Here is a 23,486-nt window from a genome sequence, read left to right on the forward strand (position 1 = left end):
AGTCCCACTCGAAAATAAAAAAACACTGCTCCTCAGAAGAGTGGGGCATAATTGTCTCCAGGCTTCTTCAGATTCCTCATCCATGCTGACGTCAGTGGCCTAAAATGCCACCTGAACTTGTCCTTTCCATTCTTGGCTATTTTCTGAGGAAACAGCTCCACGCACATGGGTGGTTAAGACCCGCTCTCCTCCTCCTCGCTGCCTCCTTTAGGGGCACTTGCCACTGCCTGGGGACACTGCACTGATCCTCCAGAGCCTGTGCCTGTGGCTCCGTAACACACCCCTCGCACACTCACGGCTCTGGACTTCCGCTGTCCACTCTGCCTTGAGTATCCTTGCCTTTCACCGGCTGGCTCACCAGTTTCTCAGGAGTCCTTTAAGATTCAGCTTAGGGACTGCCTCTTTAGATGACTTTTCTATGCCTCACAGCTCCCCCTCTTCTTCCACAAACACTGACTAAATGCCCTGAATATGCCCGTCATAGCATGTCACGTGCAGGATGAGACATCTGCTGTGCGTCTTCCCTCTCACTCCACTGCTAAAGGGCCAACGCTACATCTTGCTCATTGTTTCACTCCTCTAACACCCAATCCATGACTAATGAACTAACTAGTACTGTAGTAGCCCTATTAGTAACAATCAGGCAGGACCTTTTAGAAGAAATCTGACACTCCAGCTTTTCTCTGATCTCACCTTTCAGTCTGATTGAACTAAAGACTTATCTGTGCATGTTTTACCAGGGAGACATAATTGAATCCAGAGATATGTCATCACATACTCTTACATACTCTGCCGTTTAAAAATTCTGCTCAGATGGGGGAAGGAGACAGGTGTGCTTTCTGACAGCCCCACTCTTTTGCATCTCTAGTGCTCACTGGCTTCTCTCTCGGTGCCTTCCTTAAACCCTTCTTCTCTTAACAACAAGGAAACAGAGTAACAAAGTAATTAAGAGCCTGGGTTCTGCCTATCTGTGAAACTGAAACATAACCAAGGACATAGAGAATAGACTGGTGGTTGCCAAGGGGGAGGGGGTGGGAGAAGGTTGGACTGGGAGTTTGGGAGTAGCAGATGCAAACTGCTGTATATACAGGATGGATAAAAAAAGGTCCTACATGGGACTTCCCTGGTGGCGCAGTGGTTAAGAATACGCCTGCCAATGCAGGGGACACGGGTTCGAGCCCTGGTCCGGGAAGATCCCACATACCAGAGAGCAACTAAGCCCGATGCCACAACTACTGAAGTCCATGCACCTAGAGCCCGTGCTCTGCAACAAGAGAAGCCACCACAATGAGAAGCCCGTGCACCGCAACTAGAGAAAGCCTGTGTGCAGCAACGAAGGCCCAACGCAGCCAAAAATTAAAAAAAATAATAAATATATTTATTTTAAAAAAAGTGGATGTATTTAAAAAAACCCAGAAAGGTCCTACTGTAGAGCACAGGGAACTATATTCAATATCCTGTGATAAACCATAATGGAAAAGAATATGAAGAAGAATGTCTATAAATGTATAATTAAGTCACTTTCCTGTACAACAGTAATTAACACAACACTGTAATTCAACTGTACGTCAATAAAAAATAAAATTAAAAAACAATTGCCAGAAAAATAATCACATAAAGGGGACTTCCCTGGTGGTCCAGTGGTTAAGACTTCGCCTTCCAATGGAGGTGGTGAGGGTTCGATCCCTGGTCAGGGAGCTAAGATCCCACATGCCTTGTGGCCAAAAAACCAAAATATAAAACAGAAGCAATACTGTAACAAATGCAATAAACACTTTAGAAATGGTCGACATCCAAAAAACTTTAAAGAAAAAAATCACATAAATCAGAAACAAAGGAAACATAATAAAGTCCATACATTAAAAAAAAAAAGAGCATGGGTTCGGGTTAAATTGCAGCTTCCCACTTACTTACAGCTGTGTAATTCTGGGCAACTCACATAATGTCTCCTCAGACTCCTCATCTATAAATGGGGATGGTAACAGTTCCCAACCTCATAGCGTTGCTGTAATCCATAAACACGGTTAAGTGCCTTGGTAAATGTTTGAGGCTCTCTGGTTACTGTGAATTAAAATATGTCAATGGCTTCTGGCCATGTGATTTATAATAGTTTGACATTTAACCAAATGGTAAAAGTATTCCATTTATTATTCCCATCTCTTTTTACCCCTTACCCTGTTTTGTTGTTTATGTTTTCTCCCACCACAGAGTGTTAGTTCCAGGAGAGTAAAGGCTTTATTTTGTTCACTGCTGAAAGCAATAGCACCCAGAAAAGTACTGTACATATGAAGCCCTCAGTAAACACTAGCTGAATGAATGGTGCAAACTGTCACAAGGAAAAATACACCAAAACTTTCATTATAATAAAAAAGAATAGATAAATCTTTCTCTAATGGCTTCCAGTCAAGTATTTTAAAACACCATATGCTATAATAAAAACATAAGTAATTTATTAAAATTTGAAGGCAAAAGCATAATTTTAAAAGATTTTAAAAGATTTAGACCTATGTTAGGCGTGATAGAGTATGGATGCTTTCTTGAAATTCACAATCAGATCCAAGAGTATCACTTTCAGAATGTTCTAGTAGACTGAGTTTACTTTTAGTTGTCTTTGAAGAAACAGTCATTATTGTACTGTCTTTCTTAACAGAAATGTGCTTTTTCGAAGACTCACTTCTAATTGGTTCATTAAGCAAAGAATTATTTTGCCCAATTCCTTTGCTTTTCTGCTTTACAGGTGAGTCAGAGCAGGAATGCAGGTTCTTCCCAGGTTGTTTCTTAGGAGAGTAGTTTTGGGTATATTCACCTGCTTTGGTCATTTTCTCTGAAGAAGACCTGCTATTTCTAGATAATTCCTCTTCTTTTCTTTCACTTCCAGTTCCAGAAATGACGTCTGCTGAAGGAGAACATGTTCTAGCAATGAAATCTTCAAAAGACTCCTGCCGCTGCTCTGTGACTGCGACCCCCAGGTTGTCTTTGGAAGTTTCTAAGGCTTCCTGAGTAGAGACTGGGACATGGAAGGAGTCGAGAGGCAAAGGAATCCTAACATCACCTGCAATTTTCTGAAACCAGGGGAAAAAACAAAAGACAAGACAAAAATTCAGTGATGAACAAAGCCAACCATTAAAAAGTAGAGTTCAAAATTTCAATGTTACTCTGTGATCTTATTATTAACACAGTCAATTGATTCTTCAGAAGATTTCAGAGCCAGTTTTTCTCTAATTATATCCTGCCAAGTGATTCTCAGCTTAACCTAGCTATATCCAAGGCTATGTCCACTACATTTTCAGACTTTGGTGACAGGGGTAGTTATTACCCATTTCCTTTCCCTCACTAAAAATAAAACCCTATTCTGTAAGATAATTAATTTCTTTTCTATCCTCCAGGCACATGTAAACAGTATATAATATAGTTTGTGACCAGACTGTGTTCTCAAGCTGTCAGTTCCCAAGACCAGTCTGAGATTGGTTGAAGGGGGCTCCAAGCAAGGCTAGAGGAAAAGCTGACAGGTTTTCCCCTCCCATTCCCATAACCAGGTGATTCACTGTCATATGTTACCTATTAGCTATGTCTGGATTACTTATTTTAAAAATTATATCAGTATGTGTACCTTCATTAGAGTTCCTTCATTGTAAGCTGACTGCATACAAATAGAAACCTAGATAAAATATGAATAGAATAGACATTTATACAATTTAAAATCTGGAATATTTTCTCTAATGTTTTCTTTCTTCATTAAAGATAGTTTGCTTTAACTCATAAATTTTCTAAAGAACTTCCAGTCTCCTTATTTACAACAATACAATATCATGAAATGGGCACACATTTACTAATCTCAGATTTGGAAAGGATTCCAGAATCTTCTAGCTCCTGAGCATGTGAACTACTAGAGACTGATCATTATTGTTTTCTCCCTGACTTGGTCATTTCCTTTTTGCTAATCACTCTTAGAATCCTTAAGTGCTGTCCTCTCCACTTACTTGGAGATTTTGCGTTAGTCCTGGGGCACTCTGCTTTGATTCTGATTTTTCTTCTTCAAGTGGCTTCTTTTCTTCTTTAGGTAGACTACTAACAGTAGAATTCATCTGGGGACGACCTAGTAAATGAAAATCTGACTGCTCTATACCAGCCATTGTGGCCAGCTGCCCAAGCCTGGACCAGAGGAGGAAAGGAGAAAAGACAAAGGTTATTATAATCACAGAAGAGCAGTTTAGATTTCCCCAGACCTACAATCATGAAATACTTCTAAAATCTTAAAAGCTAACATCCTACTCCAGACTACAAGCCTCTCCCCCAAATTCTCAGCCCTTTCCAGATTCATCCTCTAGGACACGTCCCATCTCCTTACCTATTACCGTTCCATTTTAAACACTGTCTCACTAGCAATTTCAACATCTACCACGCACCTCGTCCACTACCTCTCACACCTCTAGTCCCACGCTTCTTTCCCACCTTTCCTCCAGTTTCCAAGAATGTGTTTGTTCCTTCCTTCCCAACACCAACACCAACTCATTCACTGACAAAACACTACTCCATCAACTATCAATCTCCGCTTCCCTCTTTCAGCAAAATCGCTCATGGTTGAGAACCACTGACCTATATCTCCCATGCAGATTAATAATAATAATCTTTTAATTTTTAAAAATAACTTTAATTCAAACTTATCAAACAAGCAAAATAAGTGAAAGATAAGACAATTCTTATGCATTCCCGAATATTTTCAATGAAAACTGCCTTCAATTTAGTCCTTACAAAAAACTATACCTACTAATTACTCTGTCTACAGGTTACTCTTTTATACTGGGCTCCCCACTCTACCAAAGCAGGCTTCCCTATTTGCATTTCTTAAAAAATTTAATTCCTCAATTTAAAAAGTCAACTATATTACCTATAATTACACTAAATATGGCCACAGAAGTGATGAAAATTGCTCCAGTTCCTCAGCAAACTACCATTATAGTCGCAAAGAGAAGAACGCCATGAAGAGAAATGAACTAACCCAGCATCTTTAAGGAGAGCCAAGAAAGCATGGAACTTGTGAAAAGAATTCTCAATGCTGCCCAAAACACCTTCATCATCCAGGATCATGCTTGTCAATGAGTGGGCATGAAGGGCTTCAGACAAACAGAAATTTATATTTCTTAACTGGGCATTTTCATGTTCCAGCTATAAAAGAAGACGGAAAATGTCTGACATGATTTTTTCTCATTGTCATCAAAAGTAGTCTTGCCTAGTTTCAAGGAACAAAACTAAAACACTCAAAATGTAATTAATCTGTAATTAACCTAACTCTCCACCAGTAAATACAGAGACCATATCACATAGTAATCAAAACCCACAGGCACCCAATAAAGTTTCCTATATAACGCTTAGGTGGTATATAAATAAACCAAAGTTACCGTTTTATTAATGATCTTTCACAAAAGATCACATTTCTAACTGGTTCAATTCATAACGGAGCCTCATTCCACATCAGAAAATTACCTGCTTTAAGTTTCTCTTAAATTGGAAAGTGAATTATAGAATCTGATCTGAACAAAACATATTACAACTCTGCTGAATGTTAAGAATTAACTTTAGTGAGCAAAATATCTAATGCTTACGTTTAAAAGTCCTAAATCATACCCAACCCAAGTTATTAAATGTACGATCACCAATATTTTCTTTGGCTTCTTGAAAATATTCACCCCCGTGAACTCTTCCCCTTCCGCTCATCATCTATGCACTTAAAAGCCCCTGTAAGCTCAACTCTAGTATTTCTCAGAAAGGCCGTTAATGTTCATGATGCCCCTTTTGCCTTACATGAGCAGGTGCTCAACGTTTATTGAATGAGTGCCCGCCAATCCAATGGATGCACTTTCAAAAATTCCCCCCTACACTCACCCTGTGATAAATTATATTTAGATAGAACTTTTTAGATTATGCCCTGCTTTCATGCACATTACCTAATGTAATTCTCATGGTATATATATATGGTTTGTATTTCTTTTTTTTTTTTTTTTTCTGTACGCGGGCCTCTCACTGCTGTGGCCTCTCCCGCTGTGGAACACAGGCTCCGGACGCGCGGGCCCAGCTGCTGCACGGCACGCAGGATCCTCCCAACCGGGGCACGAACCCGCGTCCCCTTCATCGGCAGGCGGACTCCCAACTACTGCGCCACCAGGGAAGCCCCCTCATGGTATATATTTTTATCTTTCATTGCATTCTTAGAAGTTTTCCAATATCTTAAATTTATTTAAATGATTCACTTTGCTAATTCACTGCCAGGACAGTCTCATCATGTCTTTTATGTTACTGTATATACAATATATGCACAAAAAGTGCCTTCTTGAATCAAAGAATCATTAACAGAAAATATGCTAATGTCATATAAAAGCACACACACACACACACACAAAACCAGATTTTCACATTTTTAAAAACATGCTTTCTGGAATATAGATCATATGATCACTAAATACCAGTAAATGCAAAAGTCCATATGATACAACCAATTTGCAACATATTACAGTTTTAAAGCTTACAAATTATGTGTATATGGCTTAAAATCAAATCAAAATAAAACCAAAACACTCTCAAAAGCAGAAGAAGAAACTTGTTTACCTCACTGACTCATTTATCAGCCTTCAGTCTTATTACTCTTTCCTCCTTTAACTGCTTTAGGCACTCCTCCAGGTTTTCCTAAACAAACAGAGTAAATGTTATAACTAATTCATAGTATAATATCCAAAAGCCTTTCCAGCTATAGGACTCATCAGGATTTAGGGGCAGAGCCAGAAGTGAACTCAGATTTTAGTCTGCTACTGGTAATATCATACCATGCTAGTGAAATGAATTATCAAAATCTATCAAATTAGCATAGTAAAAATTTATTTAAATTCCACTCTTTCCAACATAAGTTTGTGGCAGCCCACCATAAAAGGCATATGCATATAACATAGTAAGTCAGAAATAAGAAGACCAGGAAAGAAAAATTCTATTTTTATTTGTGGGTCTCTTTATAGCAGGAAGTCCTATTAATGAACATGCTTAACATACCTGAATTGCATAATTGCAGATTCAAAAGCATGTTTTTAAAAAGTAATCACTTTTAAAGCAATTCACAGTCAAGCACTGTTCCTGGAGTTCCCTGGGTATCAAATAATCTAATCATCAAAACACTAAGAGGGGGCTTCCCTGCTGGCACAGTGGTTAAGAATCCGCCTGCCAGTGCAGGGGACACAGGTTCGAGCCCTAGGCCGGGAAGAACCCACATGCCGCGGAGCAACTAAGCCCGTGCACCACGACTACTGAGCCTATGCTCTAGAACCCACGTGCCACAACTACTGAAGCCTGCACGCTAGAGCCTGTGCTCCGCAATAAGGGAAGCCATCACGCCGCAACGAAGAGTAGCCCCCGGCTCGACGCAACTGGAGAAAGCCCCCGAGCAGCAACGAAGACCCAACGCCGCCCAAAATAAATAAATAAAATAAATTTATAAAACAAAAAACCCTATGAGGAAAGAACAATCACTAACTCCATGTTATTTTACAGATGAGGGAAACAGAGGCAGAGAAGTAGAGTAAGTAGAGCAGCACAGCCAAGGTCACACCACTAAGTAGCAGAGCCACACTGTGGACTCAGGACGCTGGGTGCCATTCCTGCTCACAGAGGTGGTAGTCTTCCCATTCACCAAGGTCACTGAAATAAAATGAACACTGATAAACTCTCTTAGGAGTTTTAGGAACTAAGACACTTCGGTCCTTGAAGTGGGGACACTGCTTGCAATAGGCAGAATTCTAACAGAGCCCCTAAGACTCCTACTTACTGAAGTGCACAAACCTTCCACTTATCCAATCAAACTCTAAATCTAGCTGTAGTGAAGGGATTTTGCAGATGGAATTAAGGTTCAAAATCAGTTGATTTTTTAAGATAGGGAGATTATTCTAGGTGGATATGGCCTACTCAGGCACCCCATGAAAAGGACCTGAACTCTTCCTGAATTGAAGTACAAAAGGGACAAGAGGGAGACTCTCCATTGCTGGCTCTGAAGAAGTCCAATGCTGCGGCAGGGAAGGCAAGCGAGAGGCCTCTAGGAGCTGAGACTGTCCCCCGACTGACAAGCAGCAAGGAAATGGGGACCTCTGTCCTGCAACTGCAGAATCTGAATTATGCCAACAAGCCGAAGAAGCCTGGAGGCATTCTTTCCCAGAGCCTCTGGATGCTAACACAGCCTGACTGACATCTTGATTTCAGCTCTGTGACCCACACAAACTATGGTGAACATCCAACGTTTGGGGCTCAATGTCTTACACTTACATTTCACATGCTTTAACACTCTCAGGAGGGAACTCACATGTTCCCGTGTGTATCTGAGCAGGAAACCCAGTCACGCTGTGCCTGGACTTCTGACCTGCAGAACTGTGAGCTAGTCAAATAGGTACTGTTTTCAGTCAGTAAGAGTGTAGTAAAAGAATTAATATTCTACTCAACCTCCAGGTTCGTGAACAAAATAAGTGACTGTCATTGTTTTAGGCCACTGTTTCGGGGTGGTTTCTTAGGCAGCGATAAACAATCAGAATACCTATACTTATGAAAACAGTACGGTATATTTATACCTTTTAACTGCTCTGAACAATCACTTAAAGAATGAGGAACTCTATTATATGCCATCATTGGGAGAGGAACTGGTATCACTTTCTGGAGAGTAGCTCTTGGTACCTAACAACAATCCTACATCAGGAGTTTACCCTAAGGAAATCAAAGATGTGGGCAAAGATTTATCTACCAACATGATGTCATAAGATTGTTTATAACCAAACCCTAGAAGAAAGCTAAGAGCCTCCAAATTGGGACTGGTTTAAACAAAAACAGCTCACCGTCTGAAGGAATGCGCTATGAAGCCACTAAGAAAAGAATGACAACAGGTGTCAACCAGAGTTAATGAATGGGCTTCAGGAGTTCTACATTCATAATTATCTGTGCGTTTTTCCTGGGAGACGGTGCATAAGCTTAATCAAATTCTCTGATGTAGAAGAGTATTTAGTGACATGGCAAAATATTTTTGATACTTCTTTAAGACAAAAGAGCAGATTAGGTGTGTGTACATGCAGAGGTGGCTTTTATTTCCTTCAATGAGTTGTTCATTGTTTTCAAAAATTTGCTCAATGAACATATACTTTTATATTAAGATCATGTTTAAAAAATTGACAGTCTAAGAACTTCAAATTCTTTAACGTTTCATTACTAAAGCCAGCCAAGTTTTCAATGGGGAAAAAGGGGAAAAAATTGCAAAATTCCTCTACTTTCAATATAATGGTTCAATAAATCTTCTAAAACCGATTTTAAGGAAATTCTAAACAAATAAACAAACAAAAAAACCCTCACCACAGTCAGAGGAAAGTAGAGTAAAACATCCTGACTGGTTCTAAATAGCACATCAAAGTGCAGTTACATGGAATAGTTTCTCCCTCTAATGGAGGGAATTAGTACACAGTATTAAATTTTTGTGAAAAACTGTGTCCTCGAGGACTTCCGGGAAGATGGCGGAAAAGTAAGACGCAGAGATCACCTTCCTCCCCACAGATACATCAGAAATACATCTATGCGTGGAACAACTCCTACGGAGCACCTACTAAACGCTGGCAGAAGACCTCAGACCTCCCAAAAGGCAAGGAACCCCCCACGTACCTGGTTAGGGCAAAAGAAAAAACTAAACAGAGACAAAAGGATAGGGACGGGTCCTGCACCAGCGGGAGAGAGCTGTGAAGGAGGAAAAGTGTCCACACACTAGGAGTCCCTTCGCGGGCGGAGACTTTGGGTGGCGGAGTGGGGGAGCTTGGGAGCCGCGGAGGAGAGCACAGCAACAGGGGTGCGGAGGGCAAAGCGGCGAGATTCCCACACAGAGGATCGGGCCGACCGGCACTCACCAGCCGAGAGGCTTGTCTGCTCACCCGCCGGGGCGGGCGGGGCTGGGAGCTAAGGCTCCGGCTTCTGTCGGAGCGCCGGGAGAGGACTGAGGTTGGCGGCGTGAACACAGCCTGCAGGGCGTTAGTGCACCACGGCTAGCCGGGAGGGAGTCCGGGGAAAAGTCTGGACCTGCCGAATAGGCAAGAGACTTTTTCTTCCCTCTTTGTTTCCTGGTGCACGAGGAGAGGGGATTAGGAACGCTGCTTGGGAGAGCTCCAGAGACGGGCGCGAGCCGCGGCTAAAAGTGCGGAGCCCAGAGACAGACATGAGACGCTAGGGCCGCTGCTGCCGCCACCAAGAAGCCTGTGTGCGGGCACAGGTCACTATCCACACCCCCTTCCGGGGAGCCTGTGCAGCCCGCCACTGCCAGGGTCCCGGGATCCAGGGACAACTCCCCCGGGAGAACGCACGGCGCGCCTCAGGCTAGCAACGTCACGTTGGCCTCTGCCGCCGCAGGCCCGCCCCACACTCCGTGACCCTCCCTACCCACCCCCCACCCCCCCACACACACCCCCCCACACACACACACACCCCACCCCCCGCCTGAGTGAGCCAGAGCCTCCGAATCAGCGGCTCCTTTAACCCCGTCCTGTCTGAGCAAAGAACAGACGCCCTCCGGCGACCTACACGCACAGGCGGGGCCAAATCCAAAGCTGAGCCCCTGGGAGTTGTGAGAACAAAGAAGAGAAAGGGAAATCTCTCCCAGCAGCCTCAGAAGCAGCGGATTAAAGCTCCACAATCAACTTGATGTACCCTGCATCTGTGGAATACCTGAATAGACAACGAATCATCCCAAATTAAGGAGCCCTGTGGATGAAAGGCTCTTGGTGCTGCAGCCAGGAGTCAGTGCTGTGCCTCTGAGGTGGGAGAGCCAACTTCAGGACACTGGTCCACAAGAGGCCTCCCAGCTGCACATAATATCAAACAGCGAAAATCTCCCAGAGATCTCCATCTCAACGCCAGCACCCAGCTTCACTCAACGACCAGCAAGCTACAGTGCTGGACATCCTATGCCAAACAACTAGCAAGACAGGAACACAACCCCACCCATTAGCAGAGAGGCTCCCCAAAATCATAATAAGTCTACAGACACCCCAAAACACACCACCAGACGTGGACCTGCCCACCAGAAAGACAAGATCCAGCCTCATCCACCAGAACACAGGAACTAGTACCCTCCACCAGGAAGCCTACACAACCCACTGAAACAACCTTAGCCACTGAGGACAGACACAAAAAACAACAGGAACTACGAACCTTCAGCCTGCAAAAAGGAGACCCCAAACACAGTAAGATAAGCAAAATGAAAAGACAGAAAAACACACAGCAGATGAAGGAGCAAGATAAAAACCCACCAGACCTAACAAATGAAGAGGAAATAGGCAGTCTACCTGAAAAAGAATTCAGAATAATGATAGTAAAGATGATCCAAAATCTTGGAAATACAATAGACAAAATGCAAGAATCAGTTAACAAGGACCTAGAAGAACTAAAGATGAAACAAACAATGATGAACAACACAATAAATGAAATGAAAAATACTCTAGATGGGATCAATAGCAGAATAACTGAGGCAGAAGAACGGATAAGTGACCTGGAAGATAAAATAGTGGAAATAACTACTGCAGAGCAGAATAAAGAAAAAAGAATGAAAAGAACTGAGGACAGTCTCAGAGACCTCTGGGACAACATTAAACACACCAACATTCAAATTATAGGGGTTCCAGAAGAAGAAGAGAAAAAGAAAGGGACTGAGAAAATATTTGAAGAGATTATAGTTGAAAACTTCCCTAATATGGGAAAGGAAATAGTTAATCAAGTCCAGGAAGCACAGAGAGTCCCATACAGGATAAATCCAAGGAGAAATATGCCAAGACACATATTAATCAAACTGTCAAATTAAATACAAAGAAAACATATTAAAAGCAGCAAGGGAAAAACAACAAATAACACACAAGGGAATCCCTATAAGGTTAACAGCTGATCTTTCAGCAGAAACTCTGCAAGCCAGAAGGGAGTGGCAGGACATATTGAAAGTGTTGAAGGAGAAAAACCTGCAACCAAGATTACTCTACCCAGCAAGGATCTCATTCAGATTTGATGGAGAAATTAAAACCTTTACAGACAAGCAAAAGCTGAGAGAGTTCAGCACCACCAAACCAGCTCTACAACAACTGCTACAGGAACTTCTCTAGGCAAGAAACACAAAAGAAGGAAAAGACCTACAATAACGAACCCAAAACAATTAAGAAAATGGGAATGGGAACACACATATCGATAATTACCTTAAATGTAAATGGACTAAATGCTCCCACCAAAAGACACAGATTGGCTGAATAGATACAAAAACAAGACGCATATATTTGCTGTCTACAAGAGACCCACTTCAGACCTAGAGACACATACAGACTGAAAGTAAGGGGATGGAAAAAGGTATTTCATGCAAATGGAAACCAAAAGAAAGCTGGAGTAGCAATTCTCACATCAGACAAAATAGACTTTAAAACAAAGACTATTAGAAGAGACAAAGAAGGACACTACATAATGATCAAGGGATCGATCCAAGAAGAAGATATAACAATTGTAAATATTTATGCACCCAACATAGGAGCACCACAATACATAAGGCAAATACTGACAGCCATAAAAGGGGAAATCGACAGTAACACATTCATAGTAGGGGACTTTAACACCCCACTTTCACCAATGGACAGATCATCCAAAATGAAAATAAATAAGGAAACACAAGCTTTAAATGATACATTAAACGAGATAGAGTTAATTGATATTTATAGGACATTCCATCCAAAAACAACAGAATACACATTTTTCTCAAGTGCTCATGGAACATTCTCCAGGATAGATCATATCTTGGGTCACAAATCAAGCCTTGGTAAATTTAAGAAAATTGAAATTGTATCGAGTATCTTTTCCGACCACAATGCTATGAGACTCGATATCAATTACAGGAAAAGATCTGTAAAAAATACAAACACATGGAGGCTAAACAATACACTACTTAATAACGAAGTGATCACTGAAGAAATCAAAGAGGAAATCAAAAAATACCTAGAAACAAATGACAATGGAGACACGACGACTCAAAATCTATGGGATGCAGCAAAAGCAGTTCTAAGAGGGAAGTTTATAGCAATACAATCCTACCTTAAGAAGCAGGAAACATCTCGAATAAACAACCTAACCTTGCACCTAAAGCAATTAGAGAAAGAAGAACAAAAAAACCCCAAAGTTAGCAGAAGGAAAGAAATCATAAAAATCAGATCAGAAATAAATGAAAAAGAAATGAAGGAAACGATAGCAAAGATCAATAAAACTAAAAGCTGGTTCTCTGAAAGGATAAACAAAATTGATAAACCATTAGCCAGACTCATCAAGAAAAAAAGGGAGAAGACTCAAATCAATAGAATTAGAAATGAAAAAGGAGAAGTAACAACTGACACTGCAGAAATACAAAGGATCATGAGAGATTACTACAAGCAACTCTATGCCAATAAATTGGACAACCTGGAAGAAATGGACAAATTCTTAGAAAGGCACAACCTGCCAAGACTGAATCAGGAAGAAATAGAAAATATGAACAGACCAATCACAAGCACTGAAATTGAAACTGTGATTAAAAATCTTCCAACAAGCAAAAGCCCAGGACCAGATGGCTTCACAGGCGAATTCTATCAAACATTTAGAGAAGAGCTATCACCTATCCTTCTCAGACTCTTCCAAAATATAGCAGAGGGAGGAACACTCCCCAACTCATTCTACGAGGCCACCATCACCCTGATACCAAAACCAGACAAGGATGTCACAAAGAAAGAAAACTACAGGCCAATATCACTGATGAACATAGATGCAAAAATCCTCAACAAAATACTAGCAAACAGAATCCAACAGCACATGAAAAGGATCATACACCATGATCAAGTGGGGTTTATTCCAGGAATGCAAGGATTCTTCAATATACGCAAATCAATCAACGTGATACACCATATTAACAAATTGAAGGAGAAAAACCATATGATCATCTCAATAGATGCAGAGAAAGCTTTTGACAAAATTCAACACCCATTTATGATAAAAACCCTGCAGAAAGTAGGCATAGAGGGAACTTTCCTCAACATAATAAAGGCCATATATGACAAACCCACAGCCAACATCTTCCTCAATGGTGAAAAACTGAAAGCATTTCCACTAAGATCAGGAACAAGACAAGGTTGCCCACTCTCACCACTCTTATTCAACATAGTTTTGGAAGTTTTAGCCACAGCAATCAGAGAAGAAAAGGAAATAAAAGGAATCCAAATCGGAAAAGAAGTAAAGCTGTCACTGTTTGCAGATGACATGATACTATACATAGAGAATCCTAAAGATGCTACCAGAAAACTACTAGAGCTAATCAATGAATTTGGTAAAGTAGCAGGATACAAAATTAATGCACAGAAATCTCTGGCATTCCTATACACTAAGGATGAAAAATCTGAAAGTGAAATCAAGAAAACACTCCCATTTACCATTGCAACAAAAAGAATAAAATATCTAGGAATAAACCTACCTAAGGAGACAAAAGACCTGTATGCAGAAAATTATAAGACACTGATGAAAGAAATTAAAGATGATACAAATAGATGGAGAGATATACCATGTTCTTGGATTGGAAGAATCAACATTGTGAAAATGACTCTACTACCCAAAGCAATCTACAGATTCAATGCAATCCCTATCAAACTACCACTGGCATTTTTCACAGAACTAGAACAAAAAATTTCACAATTTGTATGGAAACACAAAAGACCCCGAATAGCCAAAGCAATCTTGAGAACGAAAAACGGAGCTGGAGGAATCAGGCTTCCTGACTTCAGACTATACTACAAAGCTACAGTAATCAAGACAGTTTGGTACTGGCACAAAAACAGAAATATAGATCAATGGAACAGGATAGAAAGCCTAGAGATAAACCCACGCACATATGGTCACCTTATCTTTGACAAAGGAGGCAGGAATGTACAGTGGAGAAAGGACAGCCTATTCAATAACTGGTGCTGGGAAAACTGGACAGCTACATGTAAAAGTATGAGATTAGATCACTCCCTAACACCATACACAAAAATAAGCTCAAAATGGATTAAAGACCTAAATGTAAGGCCAGAAACTATCAAACTCTTAGAGGAAAACATAGGCAGGACACTCTATGACATAAATCACAGCAAGGTCCTTTTTGACCCACCTCCTAGAGAAATGGAAATAAAAACAAAAGTAAACAAATGGGACCTAATGAAACTTAAAAGCTTTTGTGCAGCAAAGGAAACCATAAAGAAGACCAAAAGACAACCCTCAGAATGGGAGAAAATATTTGCAAATGAAGCAACGGACAAAGGATTAATCTCCAAAATTTATAAGCAGCTCATGCAGCTCAATAACAAAAAAACAAACAACCCAATCCAAAAATGGGCAGAAGACCTAAATAGACATTTCTCCAAAGAAGGTATACAGAATGCCAACAAACACACGAAAGAATGCTCAACATCACTAATCATTAGAGAAATGCAAATCAAAACTACAATGAGATATCATCTCACACCAGTCAGAATGGCCATCATCAAAAAATCTAGAAACAATAAATGCTGGAGAGGGTGTGGAGAAAAGGGAACCCTCTTACACTGTTGGTGGGAATGTAAATTGATACAGCCACTGTGGAGAACAGTATGGATGTTCCTTAAAAAACTACAAATAGAACTACCATATGACCCAGCAATCCCACTACTGGGCATATACCCTGAGAAAACCATAATTCAAAAAGAGTCATGTACCAAAATGTTCATTGCAGCTCTATTTACAATAGCCCAGAGATGGAAACAACCTAAGTGTCCATCATCAGATGAATGGATAAAGAAGATGTGGCACATATATACAATGGAATATTACTCAGCCATAAAAAGAAACGAAATTGTAATTTGTAATGAGGTGGATAGACCTAGAGTCTGTCATACAGAGTGAAGTAAGTCAGAAAGAGAGAGACAAATACCGTATGCTAACACATATATATGGAATTTAAGAAAAAAAAATGTCATGAAAAACCTAGGGGTGAAACAGGAATAAAGACACAGACTTACTAGAGGATGGACTTGAGGCTATGGGGAGGGGGAAGGGTAAACGGTGACAAAGCGAGAAAGAGGCATGGACATATATACACTACCAAACGTAAGGTAGATAGCTAGTGGGAAGCAGCCGCATAGCACAGGGAGATCAGCTCGGTGCTTTGTGACCGCCTGGAGGGGTGGGAGGGAGGGAGACGCAAGCGGGAAGAGATATGGGAACATATGTATATATATAACTGATACATTTTGTTGTGAAGCTGAAACTAACATACCATTGTATAGCAATTATACTCCAATAAAGATGTTAAAATGAAAAAAAAAAGGAAGAAAAACTGTGTCCTCTTACTACAAAGTATTCATAATTCATGTCCCTTACATGGAAATATGGAACCAAAAAAGTTAGAAAGTAAAATTGCTTGATATTCTATTACTTAAGTAAGACTAATGATAAGGCTTTGGAATAATTTTCCTTCCTGTCATCTGCTCTCCTTCCTCCCTTTTGTACACCGGCTAGGGTGATTTTTCTGGGACAAAGCTCCCATCGTATTGGATATCAAATTTTATGTTCACCTTTTCTCCATTTAACATTGAAATCAATCATTTCTCATATAATCAGGGGATTCATAACCTTGATTTTTTTGTGTGGGCTACAAAATATTCCACTGAGTGGGTTTACTGGTTAACCATTTTACACATTTAAATTCTTTCCAACTTTTCAATATTATCAGACAAAATAACCGTTTTTATGCATGAAGGCTTTTTTCCATATTGAGAATAACGTTCTTGCAATAAATCCATAAAAATGAGTTTGACATCAAAGCAAATGCACATTTTTAAGGCTCTGAGGTACCTATCTCCAAACTTCTTTCCAAAAGATGTCTGAGATTTTATACTGCCATCCATCAGCGATGTATCACTTGGTATATAACCTCTACTATAACTGTTGGCTTATTTCCTCACTTAGAGTGCAAGTTATCTGAAGATAGGGGGTGTATTTTATTAAGTGTTTATTACCAGCACCTGTGCCTAGCACAACGTAGATGGTCAATAAATAATTGCTTAATAAGGAAAATCCCTGCCAATACAAGATGTACGTGTGTGAAAGACAGACTGTGTGCTTTTCTCTAACTGGACAGATGAAAACTTGTCATCTTCTTTAATGTGCAATTTTTTTGCTTATAATTAGTAATTAAATTTCTCTTTTAGATTGTATTGTAAAAATTCAGACTCTGAGGCAAATGGGCCTGGCACTACCCATTAGCTATATAACCTTGGACAAGTTCTATAACTCTAGGCCTCAACTTCCTCATCTATAAAATGGAGATAAGCTCCCACATCACAGAGCTCTTGTGAGGATTACATGAGTTAAAACACATATAAAATTAGAAGAGTGCTTGGTACACAGCATATGTTCAGTTAAGGCTGAATGAATGAACATGTGAACGCAAGCAGTAGTGAAGGGCTTAAAATGAAATAGTCTCATCCCACTCCCACATCCAGCAGTCAAGAAGCGACCGATTCTTTACTCAGGCTTTTAATTGTAAAATACGATAATGTGTACTGAGAAGTGCTCAGGACAAAATTGTCAATGTGACAAATAAAAAAAGAATACTTACATAACCACTACTCGAATCTGAAAGTATTGATACTTGTCAGCATCTCAAAACCGCCCCCCCATATCCTTTTCTCATCACAATCTCCTTTCCTCTTTCAGGTTAAACACCATCCTCACTTCTTGACAATCATTTCCTTTAACCTGCATGCATCCCTAACAAAAGAGTTTAGTTTTGTCAACATCTACCTTTATGTAGAGGATCATAGTATATGAAGTCTTTTCTATCTTATTTCTTTCTCTCAACATTGGTTTAAAAAATTCACCCACATTGCTGCCTGTAGCTCTAGTTCATTCAGTTTTATTGCTGGATAGTTTTCCCACTGTACGAACACACAAAATTTATTTAATTTTTGACTCTTAACAGACATTTGGTTTGTTTTCAGTTTGTGCTAATGCAAATCATGGACAGGAATCCTGCTGTACCGGTTATTCCGGTGCATTTACACAGGGCGGGGGTGAGGGCTGCTGGCTCACAGGCTATTTATATACCTTCAGTTGATGGAGAGTGCTAAATGCTTTCCAAAGTAGTTGTGTCGATTTATACTCCAGTATAAGCAGGGTAGAAGATTCCCATAGTACTCCAGGTCTACAATACCTGATACTCCCACACTTTATTTATGTATTTGTCAAACTGATTGGCATGTAGTTTCATTGGTTTTGACTCACTTTTCTCTTATTACTTAATGAATTCGTACACTTTTCTCTGTTTACTGGCTGTTTGGATTTCCTTTTGTATGACGTTTACGTCAACTATTGTTATTTTTTATTATTTTTAAATTATTACTTATTTATATTTGGCTGTGTTGGGTCTTTGTTGCTGCGTGCAGGTTTTCTCTAGTTGCGGCGAGCAGAGGCTACTCTTCATTGCAGTGGCTTCTCTTGTTGTGGAGCACAGGATCTAGGCACGCAGGCTTCAGTAGTTGTGGCACATGGGCTCGGCAGTTGTGGCTTGCAGGCTCTAGAGCACAGGCTCTGTAGTTGTGGCGCACAGGCTTCGTTGCTCCGCGGCATGTGGCATCTTCCCGGACCAGGGCTCGAACCCGTGTCCCCTGCCTTGGCAGGCAGATTCTTAACCACTGCGCCACGAGCGAGGTCCAACTATTGTTATTTTGAATTCTTCTCCATTTCCAAGTAACACTCTTACATGACTATTTTCTCACTAAATTGGAGGCATTATCTGTTCATTTTCTATTTTACTAAGTAAGGGTTTAGTTCCTTTACACTGTTTCCACACTGCTTAGTAAAGTTATGTCATCATTAGTTTTCCACTACTCAGGATCTCTTTGACTTGTAGTGATATACTTAAAAACCTAAATTGTTGATCAGCTATAAATTCTCTCAACGTCACGCTTTGTAAAATGAGGACATTCATACCATCTTTCCTTCTTTCTACCTCCTGTCTACCTTCCAAACCTAGCTTTTACATTGTCAAAGTTGAAATTTATATTCTGTTCTATGTGCAGTTAAGTATTCTGTTATTTGAGAGTCAGTAGGGAGTAAGGTTTAAGAGAACAGGCAGAGAGCCTAAACTCAAAGCCTCGATCCAACCCTAAATTAGGTACAGCCTGGGCAAGTTCCTTCCCTGTTTTAGCTTCCTTTTCACAAAAGGGAATGCAGCTTCCCTGGTGGCGCGGTGGTTGAGAGTCCGCCTGCCGATGCAGGGGACACGGGTTCATGCCCCAGTCCGGGAAGATGCTACCTCCCGCGGAGCGGCTAGGCCCATAAGCCATGGCCGCTGAGCCTGCACGTCCGGAGCCTGTGTTCCACAACGGGAGAGGCCACAACAGTGAGAGGCCCGCGTACAGAAAAAAAAAAAAAAGTGGGAATGATATTAGCACCAACCTCATAAGGCTATTCAGAGGATTAAATGAGTTAATATATGCAAAAACACTTAGAGCCTAATATATACTAAGTACATACTAGTACACAATACATTTCAGTACATACCAAGTTAATACAAATACATACTAAGTATAGGTTAGTTATTTGTTATTACATGCAAGTTGACAATAAAACCGGCAAACCGAGACAGTATTGCCATTATTACAATTACATTAATATTGCCCACTGCAGATGTACTGTCTCTGTGTATAGACTACACCTCGTTCCATACTGTGTCAGTGTCACTGCCCTTGTGCAGGGTGACCACATACCCCAAGCCGCCTTGGGCTGTTCCAGTTTATACCTGTTGTCCTGATGTTACAGCATTAGAGCACCTCCTTACACTATTGAAGTGTTCTGGTGTGGAGAACAAATTAGATAGGTGGTCATTACCCCTGTGTGTCACTGAAAAGGGGGACATCTATAGTGTCAAGTTTAAGTGGATTCATCTATAGTGTCAAGTTTAAGTGGTTAAAAATCAACCATAGCTTAGTTTGCTTCAGGTTTATGTCTGCATAGCCTTTTCTCCTCTGGAGTTCAAGTTCCTTCTCCTCTTCCTCTCCCTCCTCCCTTCCAACAAGTGCCTAATAGCTAGTAAGTACAATATGCCTCAAGGTGTTTCTAAGCTCTCAATCACACAATCAATAGAAGCCTCTCCAATCTAGACTATCTGCTCTCTGCACTGAATCCCCTATTACCCTACTTCTTGGTTTATTGCCTCATATTGCTGGATTATTTCTATAAATAGCTTAAGGTGTAGCACAGGAGGTCAATTTTTCAAATATCTTTGTGTACAAAATATCTTCTTCAGCCTCCACTTACGACTGATAGTTTGGCTGGATACAAACCCCTAGGGTGAAAATTATGTGCCTGAAAAACTTTGGAGGTATCTTTCTAATGCCTTCCAGGATCCATGGTGCTGACGACAAGTATGATAAAGTCAGATTTTAACATTTTTTTTAGGTGACCAGTACTTTTCTCTCTGGAATGGATGTATCCTCTCAGTATTTTATTGTATGTTAATTTATTTTTTCAGTATTTTAATGTTTCACAGTGAAGGATGCCTAGGTATGAGTCTATTCCTGTTTATCTTGCTCAAAAATTGAGTAACTATTTTCAATCTGAGGCCTGATGTCTACTTTCAGCTGTGGGGAATTCTGTTGCCCTTTGATAGCTTCCCTCCATTTTTTTTCTGGGTCTGGAGTTTCCAATCGTAACATGTGGGATCTCCCAGATGCAGCCTCTCTAACATATTGCTATCACATTTTCCACTGTGTCTTTCTTTTTCATATACTGAGAAATTTTTAAAATTCCTCCTGAATTTATTTCAGCAACCATATTTTCATTTTCAAGAGACCTCTCTTGCTTTCTGACCATTCTCTTTTTAATTAACACCCTAGTCTTATTTTATAGTTGCTAGCTCTTTTTAAACCTCTCTCAGGATACTAATTAGGGATTTTTCTTAAATTATTTTGTTCCCTAAATTGTCCCTGGTCCTACCAGGATATGTTTTCACTCTTTTTTCCCCCTCTCTCATGTTGTAAGCTTTACTCAACTATCAGGCAAATGACAGTTATTTTCTATTTAAGAATGAGTGCAGAAAGCTCCCTGAAGTCAATGACTGATTGGTTTCTTATGCAGGAAAAAGCGGGGAGTAACTGTAATAGGATCTCCCCCAAACACAATTTTCTAGGGTGTAAAAACTCACACCAGCTGCCCTAGTTCTCGCCAGTTTCACTGTTTTCAAAATGAAATCATCTCATTTCAGGAGTGTGAGGGTGGGGCTGGGAGTCCACTCCTCCAAACACAACCCTTCAATGAGCTCCCCTATTTCAGTCACACTTTTAACTAACTCCACCCTCTCTCCTACATGCCCATCTGAGCATGGGGCTACTTCTGCAGGTGGGGTCAGATCCTCCTCAGTTGCAGGTGGTCGCTGTGCATATTCTAGGTGATGCTTTTCCTCTGTTCTACTGCTTCAGTTTCACACTCTTCCACTTGTCTTCCGTCTTTCAAAACTATGTTGAAATCTCTTGATTGTTGTGGGCTTATATACTTAAACACTTTGATACCATCATTGTAGTGTCTCGTCAAAATGGAGAAGAGCTAAAAGGGTTCTCAGTGCCTTCTGAATCTGCTATTCTGTGGTCCCAGTGTTTAAACTTCTTGGTCTTCCCCAGTGTCTATCATTGCTTTTAGAAATACAATCTCCTGGTCTACTTGTGGAGGAAATGAATACAACACATCTAAAATGACAAGCAATGCGGGTAGATGCTCTAGGGTCTTCTCATACTCTGCCATTTACTAATAAACCACTACGTGCTACAAATTGTAGGTGCTCATTTATAAAACGAAAGGGGGTAGCTCTACATGAACTATAGATTTCTCCTACTCTAACATTTCATTTTCAATTTCTCTATATTATCTATATTATCTATATTCAATTTCTCTATATTATCATTAATTTTAATTAAAAAAATAAAAATCTAACTTTCTCTTTTGAAAATCAAAGAGTTAATTCCCATAGTCCTACAATAATGGGATAATTAGTTCTGAAACCGGTCAAGTTTCATACGAAAAGAAAATCATATTAAATAATTTAAAAAAATTAAACATGGACTTTGTAGCACAAAGATAAAGTCCCCCCCAAATGGTGTTCCTTTATTTACTAGAAATGTTCAGCTCTGCATTAAAGTTGAAATAAAATAAATATATTATTTTTGAGGTGCAAAAATTTCTTATGAAAATCAATTTTTCTTTTCTGTCCATACAAACAAAAGTATGGAATGACATTAGAGGTCAGGTTTGTTTGGTAATATAATGTAGCTTCTTGATATTTTTTATTTTAGGAAAGGAGAATATCAAAATCAAAACTTTTTTCAACTTTACTTTTATTTAAAATGAGGCCATATTTTCCTCTTATTAAAACAGAGTTCAACTAGAACTGTCAATTTTCTCATCTGTAACACAAGAACCCTGAATCAGCTGACTAGATTCATTAAGAACTCAATTTCTTTATCTTATGATTACTATGGTTCTCCCTAAATCTAATATACTAAGGTTCTAAGGAAAGGAAAATATATTACTAACGACATGTTTTGATTTTTATTTCTTAGAGTTCAAATGTCCACCATTCACCTTGGTCTAAGCTTAAGGAACCATTCAAGGGGATACAATGAAGATGGGAGGAGAAAACAGAACCCTCACACAAGCTGTGGCGTGTTGCAATCAGGCTGCTGTTTGAAAAATAATCTTCTCTATAGCTTTAAAGTGATAACTTTGTACCTGCAATGCTTCTTGTTTCAAACTGATTTTCTCTGGCTCTTCCTGAACACTTTCTGAGGAATCATCAACCTCTTCGATTTCTGAGGAGGAAGAACTCTCTACTGTCACAGTCACAGGAAATTCTGATGGACCTGAGTGTCACAAGAAGAAGACAGGAAACCACAGAGTTGTTAAACTAAAGTGCAAAGAAAGAAGACAAGATTGTATAAAAGACAACAGAAGCCAGATACCAAATATCCAGATATTAGAGGACATTTAACAAAAGTGATCTGAGGTATCATTTATAAACGTCTCTCACTGCTCCATGGTCTAAAAGAGGCAATGACTAAGTAAAATTACAGGAACTTATCTTTGCTATGTTACTGTACAGACCTCTGTTGTACATGGTTAGGATTAGTAATGGGAATTGCCCATATTATTTTATTAAGCTTCTTTCACAGAAGCCAAGTGAAGATCCAAGGTAAACATTTTTTCTCAGATCAACTTTATACTGCAAATGAAGAATTTATTCTTCACCATCAGACACAAACAGTCTGGAAGAAAATGTAGTTTTACAGAGGAAAATACATCAGTAAAGGGACTGATAAAGAATCAGAAGAATAATCAGAAAGTCAACATATCTAAGCTGGGAATAATAGATGTTAGAA

The 23,486-nt window shown here is 39.9% G+C and overlaps 1 protein-coding gene across 1 annotated transcript; it reads right to left on the reverse strand.

Moving 5' to 3' along the window:
- Positions 1-2,504: 2,504 nt before the first annotated feature.
- LOC132518431 (centrosomal protein of 78 kDa-like) lies at positions 2,505-23,224 on the reverse strand. Its single transcript, XM_060146387.1, is given in 6 exon segments — positions 2,505-3,062; positions 3,981-4,152; positions 5,000-5,166; positions 6,604-6,681; positions 22,840-22,970; positions 23,212-23,224. Coding segments are annotated over 6 exon segments (1,119 nt in total).
- Between the last annotated feature and the right edge of the window lie 262 nt (positions 23,225-23,486).

This window comes from Lagenorhynchus albirostris, chromosome 3, assembly GCF_949774975.1.
Source record: "Lagenorhynchus albirostris chromosome 3, mLagAlb1.1, whole genome shotgun sequence".
In the NCBI taxonomy this organism is placed as follows: domain Eukaryota; kingdom Metazoa; phylum Chordata; class Mammalia; order Artiodactyla; family Delphinidae; genus Lagenorhynchus; species Lagenorhynchus albirostris.